General features: G+C 50.8%; 7 protein-coding genes across 7 annotated transcripts; 2 read left to right on the top strand and 5 right to left on the bottom strand.

Moving 5' to 3' along the window:
- Nucleotides 1-7: 7 nt before the first annotated feature.
- PSV08DRAFT_221883 (heterokaryon incompatibility protein-domain-containing protein) lies at nucleotides 8-2316 on the bottom strand (the record flags this gene model as incomplete). The annotated part of the gene is made up of 2 exons (XM_014225813.1): nucleotides 8-1944; nucleotides 2085-2316. The coding sequence occupies 2 exons, from the start codon at nucleotides 2314-2316 to the stop codon at nucleotides 59-61; spliced, it is 2118 nt and encodes a 705-aa protein (XP_014081288.1). The 3' UTR covers nucleotides 8-58.
- A 161-nt stretch (nucleotides 2317-2477) lies between these two features.
- PSV08DRAFT_389323 (telomere length regulation protein-domain-containing protein) lies at nucleotides 2478-5536 on the bottom strand (the record flags this gene model as incomplete). Its single annotated transcript, XM_014225812.2, has 4 exons — nucleotides 2478-4152; nucleotides 4223-4313; nucleotides 4362-4709; nucleotides 4753-5536. 4 exons carry the CDS (start codon nucleotides 5534-5536, stop codon nucleotides 2547-2549), a joined length of 2829 nt encoding a protein of 942 aa, XP_014081287.1. The 3' UTR covers nucleotides 2478-2546.
- A 238-nt stretch (nucleotides 5537-5774) lies between these two features.
- On the top strand, nucleotides 5775-7325 carry PSV08DRAFT_350830 (uncharacterized protein; the record flags this gene model as incomplete). The annotated part of the gene is made up of 5 exons (XM_014225811.1): nucleotides 5775-5833; nucleotides 5888-5992; nucleotides 6044-6049; nucleotides 6117-7076; nucleotides 7133-7325. 5 exons carry the CDS (start codon nucleotides 5775-5777, stop codon nucleotides 7323-7325), a joined length of 1323 nt encoding a protein of 440 aa, XP_014081286.1.
- Nucleotides 7326-7424: 99 nt separating this feature from the next.
- On the bottom strand, nucleotides 7425-8564 carry PSV08DRAFT_389318 (uncharacterized protein). The gene is made up of 2 exons (XM_014225810.2): nucleotides 8400-8564; nucleotides 7425-8340 (listed from the first exon to the last, which is right to left on the bottom strand). Exons 1-2 carry the CDS (start codon nucleotides 8548-8550, stop codon nucleotides 7505-7507), a joined length of 987 nt encoding a protein of 328 aa, XP_014081285.1. The 5' UTR covers nucleotides 8551-8564; the 3' UTR covers nucleotides 7425-7504.
- Nucleotides 8565-8976: 412 nt separating this feature from the next.
- PSV08DRAFT_350828 (uncharacterized protein) lies at nucleotides 8977-9156 on the top strand (the record flags this gene model as incomplete). Its single annotated transcript, XM_014225809.1, has 1 exon — nucleotides 8977-9156. One exon carries the CDS (start codon nucleotides 8977-8979, stop codon nucleotides 9154-9156), a length of 180 nt encoding a protein of 59 aa, XP_014081284.1.
- A 280-nt stretch (nucleotides 9157-9436) lies between these two features.
- PSV08DRAFT_292356 (uncharacterized protein) lies at nucleotides 9437-10059 on the bottom strand (the record flags this gene model as incomplete). The annotated part of the gene is made up of 1 exon (XM_066092593.1): nucleotides 9437-10059. A coding segment is annotated over exon 1 (220 nt), but the record flags the coding sequence as incomplete, so codon positions are not given.
- A 91-nt stretch (nucleotides 10060-10150) lies between these two features.
- PSV08DRAFT_178331 (uncharacterized protein) lies at nucleotides 10151-11403 on the bottom strand (the record flags this gene model as incomplete). Its single annotated transcript, XM_014225808.1, has 3 exons — nucleotides 10151-10962; nucleotides 11041-11118; nucleotides 11220-11403. 3 exons carry the CDS (start codon nucleotides 11401-11403, stop codon nucleotides 10151-10153), a joined length of 1074 nt encoding a protein of 357 aa, XP_014081283.1.
- Between the last annotated feature and the right edge of the window lie 1729 nt (nucleotides 11404-13132).

Genomic DNA, 13132 nt, shown 5'->3' with positions numbered 1-13132 from the left:
TTTTTTCTAGAGTAGAAAGCGAAATTGACCTGTCTATACAATAGACCATAGTGTCTCCTCAGCACATACAGATAACTTCGCGCGTTTCCCCCTCCCTCAATATCGCTGGCTCTCTCCTGTACATCCACCCTACTTTCGCAACACCCACACGGCGAAAGGCCCTATACTGCACTTTTCCCTTCCCCAACTCACTCGACTCAAGAAAAACACTACCTTCATGCTTGAGCATCAAGCAGTACAAAGCCCGAACTTCCTTTGACTCTGTACGATTGCCATACGCAGCTGGCATGCAATACAACTGGGCGTCAGGACCAAAGATGTCGGTGTCGGAAGTTGGGGCGTCGAGATGGATGTTGACGAACTCGTTCGGGTGTTTAGATGCTGAATCAGATTTTAGGTGCCAGGTGTAGGGTACGACGTGGCCGGCGGGATGCTGTATGAGATTGATGGCGTGGAGGTAGTCGGGAGCAAGGAGTATGTGGGCGGATTTTAGCATGCCAAAGGGGTTGTTTGGGTCGGCGAGTGAGAGGGTGTAGGATATGACCTTGAAGAAGAGGGATTTGATGCATTTGTCTTGTAGTGAGGCGTAGTCTGTGGTGCCGTTGTAGGTTATTCCGTGTGGAGTGGTGATGGAGGCCCAAGACCATGAGGGTCCACTTTCCGGGTGACGTCGCCCTGGGTTATCATATGTGTTGTTGCCGCGATAGACTACTTTTACAGTCCATAGCAGCTGGCATTCGATGTGGTGACTCCATAGTCCGGCGACATATGTCTGGTTGTAGTCTGGGCTGAATAGCTTGTCTTGAAAAAGTTTTGCTATGCCGCCCAGTGCAGTGAGCTTGTCATTGTGCTTCGTAAGTTGTGTTCGGGAATAGCTTTCCACTATTTTCTTCCACAGTTCGTAGATGTATACGTCTTTGATATGCTGGTCGGGATCTGGAAAGCTGCCTAGTCTGGCTTCACGCAATGAGCGCCCCGCAGAGACTGTGAGATGCTTCAGATGGCTTCTGTCGGCAAAACCGTCGATACCAGATGGATTGACCGCTAACTCACTGGAGGAGTAACTTTCAGTGCTGTTGAACTCGTGACATTCCCAGGCGAGCTGGTTGTATCCAAAGTGGAGTACACGTGGTGCCAACAATCGCTCCTGGAAGACCCAAGCTCGTTGATTGACTGGAGCATTCTCGACGAGGTCGTCCCAAGCTGATGTATCGATCAACAAGCATTTCGTGTAGGCGTCTGTTCTATTGACACCGTTTTCCAGTGCAGAATGAGAGTCTACCGGATAATACACGTCAATTTTGTTTTCCCGGAGAAGTTCTGGGCGGCGATCGAAAAACAAGCCTCCTTGCGTGTCACACGCAGCAGTTGCAGAGATGTTCAGAAAAGCCCTTTGGTACACACTCCCCATATGACGACTCTGTTCAAACCAGTCTTGTAACTGCTCTTCCTCATTTTCACCATCGCCTTTGATAGGTTGTCGGATACAAAGCGAGTCGATCCATATGAAGCCGACCTTTTCCAATCCCGCGGCGAACACGACAGCGTCTTGGAATGTCTTGGGTAGGTCGTTCACGACAATACCCTCAGTTTTGAAGCGCTCTTCATTTTCAAAAGTCATGCTTAGCGGTGGTGGTGAACCAAGTTTCGGGTTGCCCCAGCAATGGCTCAGTGTGACATAACGATTGTTCTGATGCTTAGCTGGAGGACAATCAGATACAATGCATATCTCTTGCTCCAGAATACAGTCCCTGGACTCAACCAGGCGTACTTTTGTCTGGTGTGGATCAGGACTGGTGCGCAACTCCTGCAAATCCAGCAGACGGCGAGGGTACCATTTTGTGCCAGGCTCTTCCCAGAAACTTGCGCATTTACAACTCTCAATCCAATTCTGCGCTGCTTTCGTGACATCACTTAGACTTTGACTACGGGTGTTAGCGTGGTCTTTGTGATCTATCAGTGTCAGAAAATGGTGTGTGTGTTTCCAAATGTTTGTTTACCTGTTTCTGCTAAGAGAAAATTACATTCGTGATTTGTTCCGAGCTGAAAATCTAGCCTGAAAGCTCTTTTTCCGGTCTTCTTACTGTAGACTCTTTCCGGATTCAGTATTGCTCGGATGTATAAAGGCGGATCTTGGGAGAAATCTGTATCCAGACTCAGTGTCTTGGCCAGTTTGGTACATATCAAACAATGCATGTCCCATGATTTTTGAAGTGTCTTTGTAGACCTATGATGACTGAATACATATTCGAAGGTGGTGATCTTGGTTGCTCCTTTGTGCTGGCTAATTACCCCAGTGCATACTTCACAAAGCATATTTCAGTGTATTGATCCGATCGCAACTTAATGGTGGGATGAATGGCAAGTGATCATATATCCCTCTGTTAATTATTGCATTGTGGTATCCTCCACAAGATCTTATGTGATAGGACCGGCGAACTCGAGCGCCGCATACCCTGAGTATCACGGCGCTTAAAGTCCTGAGTTTGACGAGCCGCGCGGCTCCATTCTTACCACCACCTCCAAACCAATGGAATAGAACATGCCTAGTAGTCCATCAAAACACCCGCCATCCTTCTCTGATACTTCTCAACTACCTCTTGACACCTGACTACCACGCCCGCTGCAAGTACTCTCACCTTCTCATCCTCCTCACTCCCAGCGCCCAGGCCGTCAAAAACCATCTTGACCCAAGCCTGCGTCTCCATGAGCTCTTTTCCTTGATCAGTAGCAAGTCTCTCCTTATTCTCGTTTGTTTCCAACAACATCAGGAAACCGAACAAAACGGCATTGAGTATGTTCTTATCCTTACTGGCCAAACCACGCACCGAGAGCAAGAGATCCCAGTACTCACGTGTCATCTGGGGCAGTGCAAGGGTATTTGGACCCGATGCATTGAGAAGTATAGAAAGCGTTTGTAGGAATGGTGGTAAAAGGTGGGTGGAAGTGTAGATGGAGTCGTTGCTAGCGCGAACCTGGAGCCACCAGCGTCCAGTGAGAGGAAAGAAGAAATTATCCGCTACAATTTGGGCGAGGGCATTCGGAATTGGCTTATGTCGCTTCTTTTCTACTTCCATGCGTGAAGAAAAGGTTCGCACTTTGAGAATATTGGGCCCACTGAGTTGGTCGGCTGCTTGTGATGCAATTGGGGAGAGCATTTCACGTGCCATGTGACTTGATATCTTCGCCACCGATGGCCTATTTTTATCTTCTGAGTAGATACTGTGGAGATGTGGAGGAAGCTGCTTGCTAGGAAAGTCTGGTTTTGCGGGTATCATGTCATCGGTTGAAGTATCTTTCATTCCTGCCAGTTCGCGCGCTCCAATACCGAGGGTCGTGAGCATAGCTATGCGTTGTTGCAGACTGTAGTCGCCAGAGAAGAAAGACCGTGCAAACCACTGCGCCATCTGCGCCGGTTTTGCAAGCAGCACAGCAATCAAAGCTTGCTGTCTTTGTTGCGCAAACTCCTCTAGCTCCGAGTTGTCTTGCAGACTTGCAAGTATTGTCGCAAGTTCCTCAAGGTGATCAGTCACTTCTGTTCCAAAGTTTGCTTTGCGGCGAATCAGAGATGCAGCTGTGGCTAAAGCAAGCTCGTGTCGGTCATAGTTTTCTTGGTCGCGAAGGCCGGCGATGAGATCCCGGATGTAGACGGGCGCTGTGGGTTTATTGCGGTTGATGGCTGTCGGGTCATCTGTGTCGTCCTCCGGGTCAGAATCTGGTTTATCATACATCATCAGATCTGCATCCTCGTCTTCTGAATCAGACACGACTTCGATGACTCGTGGTCCCTGTATTTCGGTTATCACTGGAGATTTTGAGGTCTTGGGAAGTGATTTCGGTTTCGGCTGCGTCTTCTTCACTGAGGCTGTGCTGCTCTGCTGGGTCTTGAGATCTGCAGCCTTCCCAACTTTGTCGTCAATGTTGGTGAGCCGCTCGTACCAGCTTGCTTCTTCAGCTTCAGCGCCCTCCAGCTCAATCTTCAGTTGCAACTCCGGTTTATCTACCATCTTGGAGATGGCAATACCAACAGAGATCCCTAAAAAACGGGCTCGCGCAGAGGCAGCGCCGATTCGGTTCGACATTCCGTTGACATGATGTGATGATTTTGCCATCATATTGAGAAACATAGGCTCTGAACGTTTGACATAGCCACTACAAAGTGCCAACGTCTGAGCAAGAGCTGCATTTCGTTAGAAGTAATTTCGTAGAAACAAATCGCTACATGCCTTCTTGTTGCAATACTGGTGTGTGTCTGATATAGACTAAATCTCCAAAGAGTTTGATGAGGTTTTCCAAAAGGGTATGCAACTTGTCTATGGATGTCAGTACTGTTCACATACGTGAATACTGGCATTGCTTACCATGATCTTTCGCCAAAGCAGCTACGACACTTCGCCTGGCTGATAGCGAATCATCTAGTACGGGTATCGTTGATTTTGTAAGTGTTGAGATGAGATGTTCTTTGAGGACATCGTTATCTTGGATTAGGTCATGAAACAAACCAGCAGCAGCACCTATGACAGGAGATGATGCAACCGGCGAGTCTTTACTGACAACTTCGTTTGAGAGATATTGCTTGGCCACAAACGTGATGATTGCATTCATGTACTTTCGCTGCTCAAATGTCTTCATGTGGGACAACAAACGCACGAGGTGCTCAACGCTATCATCGTTAATTATCGTCAGAAGTAGAGAGCTCACGATTTGATCTGACTCGTCAGCACCATTCAATAATCAGATAAACTAGCCTACCTGTATAGCCCAACCCCAGGGCCTTTGAGCAGAGTTCTGCAGTAGCAGTGAGATGGTCATCGCTTTCGGACCCGCGTTGCAGCAAAATAGCCGTGTTCCGACCTAGCCATTCTGCATACTCCTTGCCTTCTGCAAGCCAGCTGGAGACTCTCGATATGTCGTTGTTTTTCTTCAAAACATCCTCAGCCTCTGCTGCAATCGACAGTAGACGTCCCGATGCTACTTGGGCAAGATACTCCTTCCATATAAGCTTCTTCTGTATGACGTTCTTGCCGAACAAAAAAGTATCTTGCAATATTAGGAATGAAGTCTCATTACCGCGTAGTGTCAGATCTAAAACATCTAGCGCATCCGAGATGTGTTCAGCTGTATTCCGCTCTTCTCCGAGTTTCTTCTTCTGACGACTATCCACGATAAGTGACCGAAGTCTTGTAATAATATGTCCCAGACTCGTTGGATTCCGAAGGATTTTTCCAATCTTCTTTGCTTCTTTTTTGTCTTTGATTGATCCCCAGTAGTTGGGAATGGTTTCGTTCACAAGTTGATGAGCGATGCTTGCATTGAGCGGGTCCGGAAGTAAGAGGCTAAACCCCTCTACAGTGAGGTAATCGAGAACACTGTTTACAGTCGTCCGACTGGGCTGGTTTTTTAACGCTTTCAGTGCTGATTCTGCAGAGTCAATGGCTACTGCATCTTCTTGTGCATCTAGGCTCCTAACCTCTTGAATGAGAGGCTCGCTACGGTTGACTTTGCTGGTAGAAACCGCCGTTAAGAAATCGGCCATGGTATCCGATTCATCCAAGGAAAAAGGCGAATGAAGGCGTCAAGAACGGTGACTTTACCAACCTACTGCAATGTTGCGTAGCGGGAGATGCGTAGTGTACTGTGCCCAATCGGCGATTCCTTCTTATGCGCAGACCCGCATGCTAGTGTCTTGGCGGACCGTCTACACTCTGATGCCTATGACTACTGTTTGCTCTGCTGGACTGATCCCATATCAACCTTCTACACATTTACCGAATATGGCTGTTAATGTCAACGATATGGGGGCTGCATCAACAGCCAATCCACGGGCCCGATGGTAAGCTACAGAAAGCCGAAGACACCCTAGCTCAGCGCTGATCTCACGCGATAGGAAGTACCTCGATAGGTTCTTGACTCGCAAGGGGCCTTTTACAGATGAGGATAGCTTCATGGCCGGTGAACAAGTCATTGAGTATCTGAGTAATCTCAAAGTTCTGTAAGCATGTTGTGTTTGTAACTACACGAAATGCCAGCTAATCCGATGCAGAGTCATGTGAGTCTATCATCAAGCCATATGGAGACCGCCCCTTTTATCCAGCATGTTTCCTGACAAGATGCAGCGGAGCTGGTGGTCTAGGGTGTGAAATTCTCAAAAACCTTGCCCTCTCAGGCTTCAAGGACATCCACGTAATCGACATGGACACAATTGACGTCAGCAACCTGAATCGGCAATTCCTCTTCCGGGCTTCAGACGTAGGAAAGTACAAGGCAGAAACCGCCGCTTCATTCGTAGAAAAGCGCGTCAAGGGCGTCAAAATCACTCCGTACTGCGGCAAGATCCAGGACAAGGACGAAGCGTACTACATGCAATTTGGCCTCATTGTTTGCGGCCTAGATTCCATAGAAGCAAGACGCTGGATCAACGCCACACTGGTGGGTATGGTAGACGAAAACGACCCAGATTCAATGAAGCCCTTGATCGATGGCGGCACAGAGGGATTCAAAGGACAAGCACGTGTCATTTTCCCCACCATGACCTCGTGCATTGAATGCCAATTAGACATGCACGCGCCCCGCGCTGCAGTACCGCTCTGTACACTCGCCACTATTCCCCGGCAGCCGCAACACTGCATCGAATGGGCGCACATCATCGCGTGGGAGGAGGAACGCAAAGACATTACCCTCGATACCGATGACCCAGAACACATCACCTGGCTCTTCAACAAAGCCACTGCCCGCGCCAAGGAATTCAACATTGACGGAGTAACCTACAGCATGACCCAAGGAGTCGTCAAGAACATTATCCCAGCAATTGCCAGTACGAACGCTATCGTAGCAGCCAGCTGCTGTAATGAGGCGTTCAAGGTCGCAACCAACAGCAACCCTTTCCTGGGCTACCCCGGCATGGACAACTACATGATGTACACTGGAGATGACTCTGTATACACGTATACGTTTGAGCATCAGAAGAAGGATGATTGTCCTGTGTGCGGCGCCGGGAACATCGCGCGACCCCTCCAGATTCTTCCCGGTATCACGCTGCAAGAGTTCATTGACGGGTTGGCGGAACGTCCAGAAGCGTACGTAACCCTTTTGCCTTGGCTATATACCAATTTCCTATTAACGAACAACATAGGCAACTCAAGAAACCCTCGATTCGCACAGGTGAAAAGTCGCTCTACATGCAGCTTGCAGGCCTGGAGGAGCAGACGCGACCAAACTTGGAGAAGAAGATGGTTGACTTGGTCGAGGAGGGCGAGGAGTTGCTTATTACGGACAAGAGTTTCCCGACGCAGTTCAAGTACAAGGTTGTCTGGGCATCGAAATAGGCTGGGTTGAGATCAGTTTCCTGTTTGAACAGGCAGAGTAGGAAGATGATTCGCAGTACAGCCATAGACTATACTACGTATAAATCCATGACATAGACATGAATGACCGTCTCATGCCCCGTCCATATCCTTTAATTGCTCTAGATCATACAAGTATCATCCACATGCCCCCTCTTCTTCTATTGTACAACAGCCTTCTCCTTCTTTTCCACGCCCTTGACCTCCACCGGCTCAGCCTCCTCAATCACTTCCTGTCCAAACGGCTCAGCATCTCCATCCAGCACCCGCCGGACTTTCAAATGCGCCTCAGCGCCAAACATGCCAACAACGCCAATCCGCTTCTCGAGCGGCCCCCAAATCTTAACCGGCGGACTCTCACCCTTGAACAACTCTCGCCCCGCATGTATCAATTCATTCGCGGCAAAGCTTCCTTTAGCATACTTGGGCTCGTACGGAACACGATCCCACTCTTTACGTTGCAAACGGAGCAACTGCTGCGTCATAGCATCTGAAATGGTATCACCGAGCTCTACATCCGCGAGCCTTGTGCTCATGGTCTCGTCGCCTCCAGATGTCTTTTCTCGACGCTTGGGCCCCGCTTCGCCGCGGTTGTTCCCCGCTGTGCTGCGTTTTCCGCCGGCGGCTGGTCTGCGGGCGTCGCGACCGCGCAGGTTGGGACCGCGAGTGGCGGCTCCCGGTGCTGAACGGCTCATACGCAGTGTGGAGGGGGCGCGGACCATTTGGCCTGGTGGAGGGGCCGAGCCGCGGATTGCCCTTGGGCCTGCTGTGTTGCGTGCGGTGCGGGGGCTGGCGTCTTGCTGGGTATTGGATGGAGCACCATCTTCGGGGATGAAGCCGTATTCGTTGGCTTGAGGAGTGGGCGAGCGGGGGGTTCGTCGTAGCATTTGGCCGCTGGGGAAGGAACCTCTTGCGAGTGCGCCGGGCTGGCGGCGGTATTGCAGCGAGGCAATCTGCTTGAGAGCAGTGGCTGAGCGTACTTTGCGCGAGTTTGGCGCTGCATTTGTGTCAATACAGCAGTTCTGGGGCGTACAATTGAAAGGACTGAAGACGTACGCTGGGCGGGCGACGCATCGCTGGGTTGCTCTTCCAGCCTCCTCGCCGAGCTGTGCAATGCTCTCGATGAGCAAGCCTGTACCGAGGCTACATCTGCTCCCAATGAGCGCCGCAGCGCACCCATTGAAGCGTACATTTGTCGTTGAGCCATGCCGGAATGGATAGCAATCGATTGTGCGATTGCACGCTCAACCTCCAAACTTTCGGATCGCGAAGTCTTGGCAGAAGCAGGGATCCTTTGCCCCAAGTTAAACACTCCGCACCACGTGCTCTGTGCTTCACTGGTGCATGTGACTTGGCGTTTACGCATTCCACCACAAAGACGCCCGTCTGATCTTTACCCACTCATACAATTATTCGTTCGTTAACTTGTAAACAACAACTTCCCACCCGCCACTCTCACCGCCATCCACCCCCCAACCCTCTTACCACCCAACAAATCATCTCTCTGGGCTCTCCCACACAATACCCCCTCCCCATTTAACCGCCCTCCTCCAACCAAACAAAACTCACGCCGCGCCACCCCTTAATCACATCCCATACACACATTCATCTTCTTTTTACTTTGCCAAAAACCATGCTCCGCCGCGCCCCCACCACAATCACGCTTACGCAAAACGACATTGAGCAATGGGAAGCGGTGCGCCAACGCAAGTTGTACGAGGCCAAGCAGCAGCAGGCAGAGCAGGAGCAGCAACAGGCTAGTCGGGAGGAGGCCAAGGCGAGGAGCAAGAAGGATAGGATTATGGGGGCTTGACAAGGGGCGAGGTGAGCAAGGAGATGTATGGGTAGTTTTTTTTGGAATCGTTTGCTTTTCATATGATGAATTAGAAGGGGAAGGGAAAAGGTGCGCAGGGGAAACGAAGAACTGAGATAAGACCAAGTTTAGTTATCTTCGCGTCCTTGCAGAAAGAATTCAACATGGCAATCAAACTGGCAAGGCCAAAAAAAAAAATACTTGGGTCACTGTAGAAGTTCATCTAGAAAAAAAAAGAAATGCAGCTCTAAACATCATCAAGGTCAAAAAGCAAAGGTAAACGATGGGGGATGTTACTACTTTTCATCTCAAGCATTAAGATTACCACATTAAAAAAAAACCTAGAAACTAGGTTCCCATATACTGTAGCAAGATCCCGCCTTCCTCCCCCGGGGGGGAAAAATAGTTGTAGCAAAAATAATAACAGAATTTCATGCGTGCAGAAAAACAGAGAAGAAAAAAAAAGAGTTAAAAAGACGCTTCATAACAAGGAGGGAGTGACCAAGAGAACACACACAGGCAGAAAAGGAACAAGAAAAAAAACACACACACACACAGAAACCCTCGGTATATCCCATAATTTCCCTTTGTCCATCGTGAATAATTCCTCTCTCGACCAAAAAGAACCAAAAAAAGATGCCAGATAGAAGAAAACGCCAAGAGAATGCTTTAAAGCACAACAGAGAAAAAAGGAATGACATGCGGCCGGCGGATCTCAAGTTTAAAACCGCCTGCGGCCCTCTCCCTTCTTTTTCCAGTGTTGAAGCAGAGACAGCTCTCTCTGTATTTCCTCTTCCCCTTCGCCTGCAAAAAAAAAGGACTTCATCAATTCATCGTCATGGGTTTGGTTTATGTGTGAGTGTGTATGTGTGGCATATAGACACATACGCCACTTCTGCTACAAGGCTCTTATAAGCAACCACAACCCTGGGGTATATCAAAATCCTTTGACGGAAAGCGCTTGGTTTAATCAGCCCGTTTGCTGGCGGTCTTTTTAACCCTTGCTGAAGCGCTTCTTAAGCCAGCTCTTGCGCTTTTCGCCTGCATTGCTGCTGTTCTTGGACAGCATCTTGGGCCGTGACTGCTCGGGGGCTGGGGCGCTGCCGCTGTCCAATTTGATGGGGGCTGGTGCAGGCTGCATGGCGTGTTTCGGGGGTTGCGGGGGTGAGCCGTTTGAATACATGCCGTTGTGCTGGGGCGGAGGCGGAGCTCCCTGGGAGGAATAACCGGGGCGCTCGCCAAACTCCTCGAGAATAGGTCCTCTGCCAAAGTTATTGATAAAGGCGTATTGTGATGACAAATCTTGCTGGGGTGGCTGGACGGGTACGCCGCGCTCGATCGAGCTGTTGTCGCTGCTGGGGTCGTTGGAGTAGGGACCGTCGCTATGACTACCGTTGGAGCCGTTGGTATGTACCGTGTCGCGGGACTTTTGGTATCCGTTCATGGGATAGACGCCCTGCATACTCTGCCTGTTGGTCCATCCCGGGTCCGACTGCATCCGGTTGCCGTACCGCATCCGTGGGGGTGGTGGTCCTCCGCCAACAGGTCCGCCATAGCCATGACCGTCTGCATAACTATCGCGACCATATTGTCTCTGGGGAAAGTAGCTGGCGTTGGATTGGCGGTTCTGGTCATTGTAGCCTCCGCCATAGTAGCTGCTTCTTCGGCTTCCATGGTCCGTGTTGTCGACGCGCATAGACTGCGACCGACGCCTGTATTCGCCATCAATGGCGGCTTCGAAAGAGCGGATCGTGTCGAGCGGGCGCTCCCATCTAGAACGAGTGGGGTTGGAGAGATCAGGGTCGACTGTGGGCCGTTGGTTAGATTGTGATGCTCAACGCGCGATGGCAATAAGGATAGCAAAAGCACAAAAGCACAACATACCAATTGGGTTACCAGAGGAATCGGTATGCTGGAATGAGCGCAGAGACTGGAGCGTAGGCTTCTCGAGCGCAGCGGCAACTGGGTCAAGTGGTCAGCAAAGGCCATGTCGAGCACTCAACAAAAAGCAGGGTTGGACAGGGCACAGCAGCGCAGGACTGCAGGAAGAGCAGCAGACATACCAGGCTGTAGCTCGTTCATAGCGTGGTTTGGATCCGCCTTTGAATTAGGGTCAAGGTGCTCGCTGAACTTGCGCTCGTGCTTGGAGGAAGGACTCTTTGGGCTCTTGGGTGCGGGCGGGTCGCGACTTTTGTTGCTGTGGAAGCTGAGGCCTCGCTGGCGCGGTTTCTGAGTCGGGTTCTCCATGGTAAAAAGCGGAGTCAGGTTCGGTTGGGGGGGAGCGCGCGCTTCAGTTACCCAGTTTTTTTTCTACTTTGTCTTTCCTTTTTCGCTTTCCCTGTTTTTAGGACGACTATTACACTTTGCTCCAAGCAGGCTGGCGGCGGACGGGTATGGCGGACCAGGTCTGTGAGTGGGCGGCGGGTGTGGACGCACGCGAAAGTGATCCCAGCGCGATAAAGATGTGGGTAGTGTGGGTAGTGTGGGTAGTGGGTTAAATGATAAGGCGAGTAGGACGGGGCTATGGCTATGACAATGGGTGTCGCAAGAGCACACGAAGGATGTAAGAGAGAGGCTGGCGGCGATGTGAGCGGGCGAGATGGAAATGGGTGGCCGGAACAATCGTACTTGTGGTTTTGTGGCATAGGCCAGGTCAGGTAAAGTAAGCTGCGAATACGACGCGCGGTACGTAGAGGCCTCGCCCTCCCGGCCCTGCGAGTTACCCACGACGACTCGTCATCAACGGCGCCGCCTAGCTATCCCGATTGGAGTCTAAGATGATCTACGCCCACAGCCCGATCCACTTTCTGAAACGCAGAGAGCAAAGCCCTGGCGCGGAGCTTGCTTCGGACCTGGGCCAAGCAAGACAACGGACGGTTGCAAGCGGACAGTCGGCAGATGGGCGTTATTTGATTACGCCGTGGGCTTACCGTCTTATCTACTCTGCTTCATTCACTCAGACATGGACTGACCAGCGACAAACAACGAGTGCATACACGTCCTCTTAGCATGTCCATCGATCCACACCATCTGTCACGCCAGCCAAAACCCGATCCCCCGCGGCCACATGTGCGAATCGCCCGATAGTATGTACATGGACTGCACAAATTTAGACAGCATCGATAGTCCGTCTGCCAGATGGGGTCTGACTACCCGCGCGCCGGTCCCAGCCACAATGATCTGACCTCCGCGTTTGCCATGATCAAAAACCTGCACAGCCAGCCTCCGCCTCTCCGCCACTCTATTTTGCAACTCGACAGTTGGACAGATAAAACAATCGAAAAAAAGCCACCGGAAAAAATTACACGTTTCTTCCCTCTCTTTCTCGCTGCCTTGATTTTGCTTTGCCTTGCCAGTCCACAACCCATCAATTGACCCCCATCACCAAAGGGCCAAACACACCCAAAGTTGCCAAGCCCTGACCCCCAGCCCGCCAGCAACAAAAACAACTCCCCAAAGGGTACACTACGCACGCAAGCTACCCTGCACCCCCCTTCCAAAGCCCAGAACACACCCTCCGCATCAGCACTTGCATAATACCTTCCTCCCTCCCTCCTCTTACCCTGGCATCAGCACTCCAGGTAGCTCGCCCTTCCCCTTCGCTCGTTAATCCCCTCCTCTCCCTCTCTCTCACAAAAAAAAAGGACCTTCCTCCCCCTCCCTTCCCACGCTACCGTACCAACGCACCTCGCACCCCCCAAAAACCAAGAAAAACCCCCCACCGCCATACCCCTAAGCCCTTAGCGCCCCCTGTCTGGCCCTTTTCTCTCTCTCTCTTTCTTTGACAAAGCTGGCATCACGCCCGCAATCGGCGCCAGCAAAAAAACGCGGCCGCCTTCATCACACACTTTTCCTTCACGCTACCTCTTTTTTTTTAACTTGCAAAACCTGTTGTGTGCAACTGCAACGTGCGGGTTTTTTTTGGGGAGTTGAAAAACACATAAACTGTGTATACACAAACACATGGTAATGATGA

Source organism: Bipolaris maydis, assembly GCF_028858645.1.
Source record: "Bipolaris maydis strain C4 unplaced genomic scaffold PSV08scaffold_6, whole genome shotgun sequence".
Lineage (NCBI taxonomy): Eukaryota > Fungi > Ascomycota > Dothideomycetes > Pleosporales > Pleosporaceae > Bipolaris > Bipolaris maydis.
This window is presented reverse-complemented; position numbering and strand designations above follow the sequence as displayed.

Excerpts from the sequence above, each read along its gene's own strand:
- PSV08DRAFT_389318 (XM_014225810.2), bottom strand. The coding sequence starts at position 8,550 with ATGGCTCAACGACAAATGTACGCTTCAATGGGTGCGCTGCGGCGCTCA. Across the intron at positions 8,341-8,399 it reads CGATGCGTCGCCCGCCCAGC|CGCCAAACTCGCGCAAAGTA; the intron begins GTACGTCTTCAG and ends ACACAAATGCAG.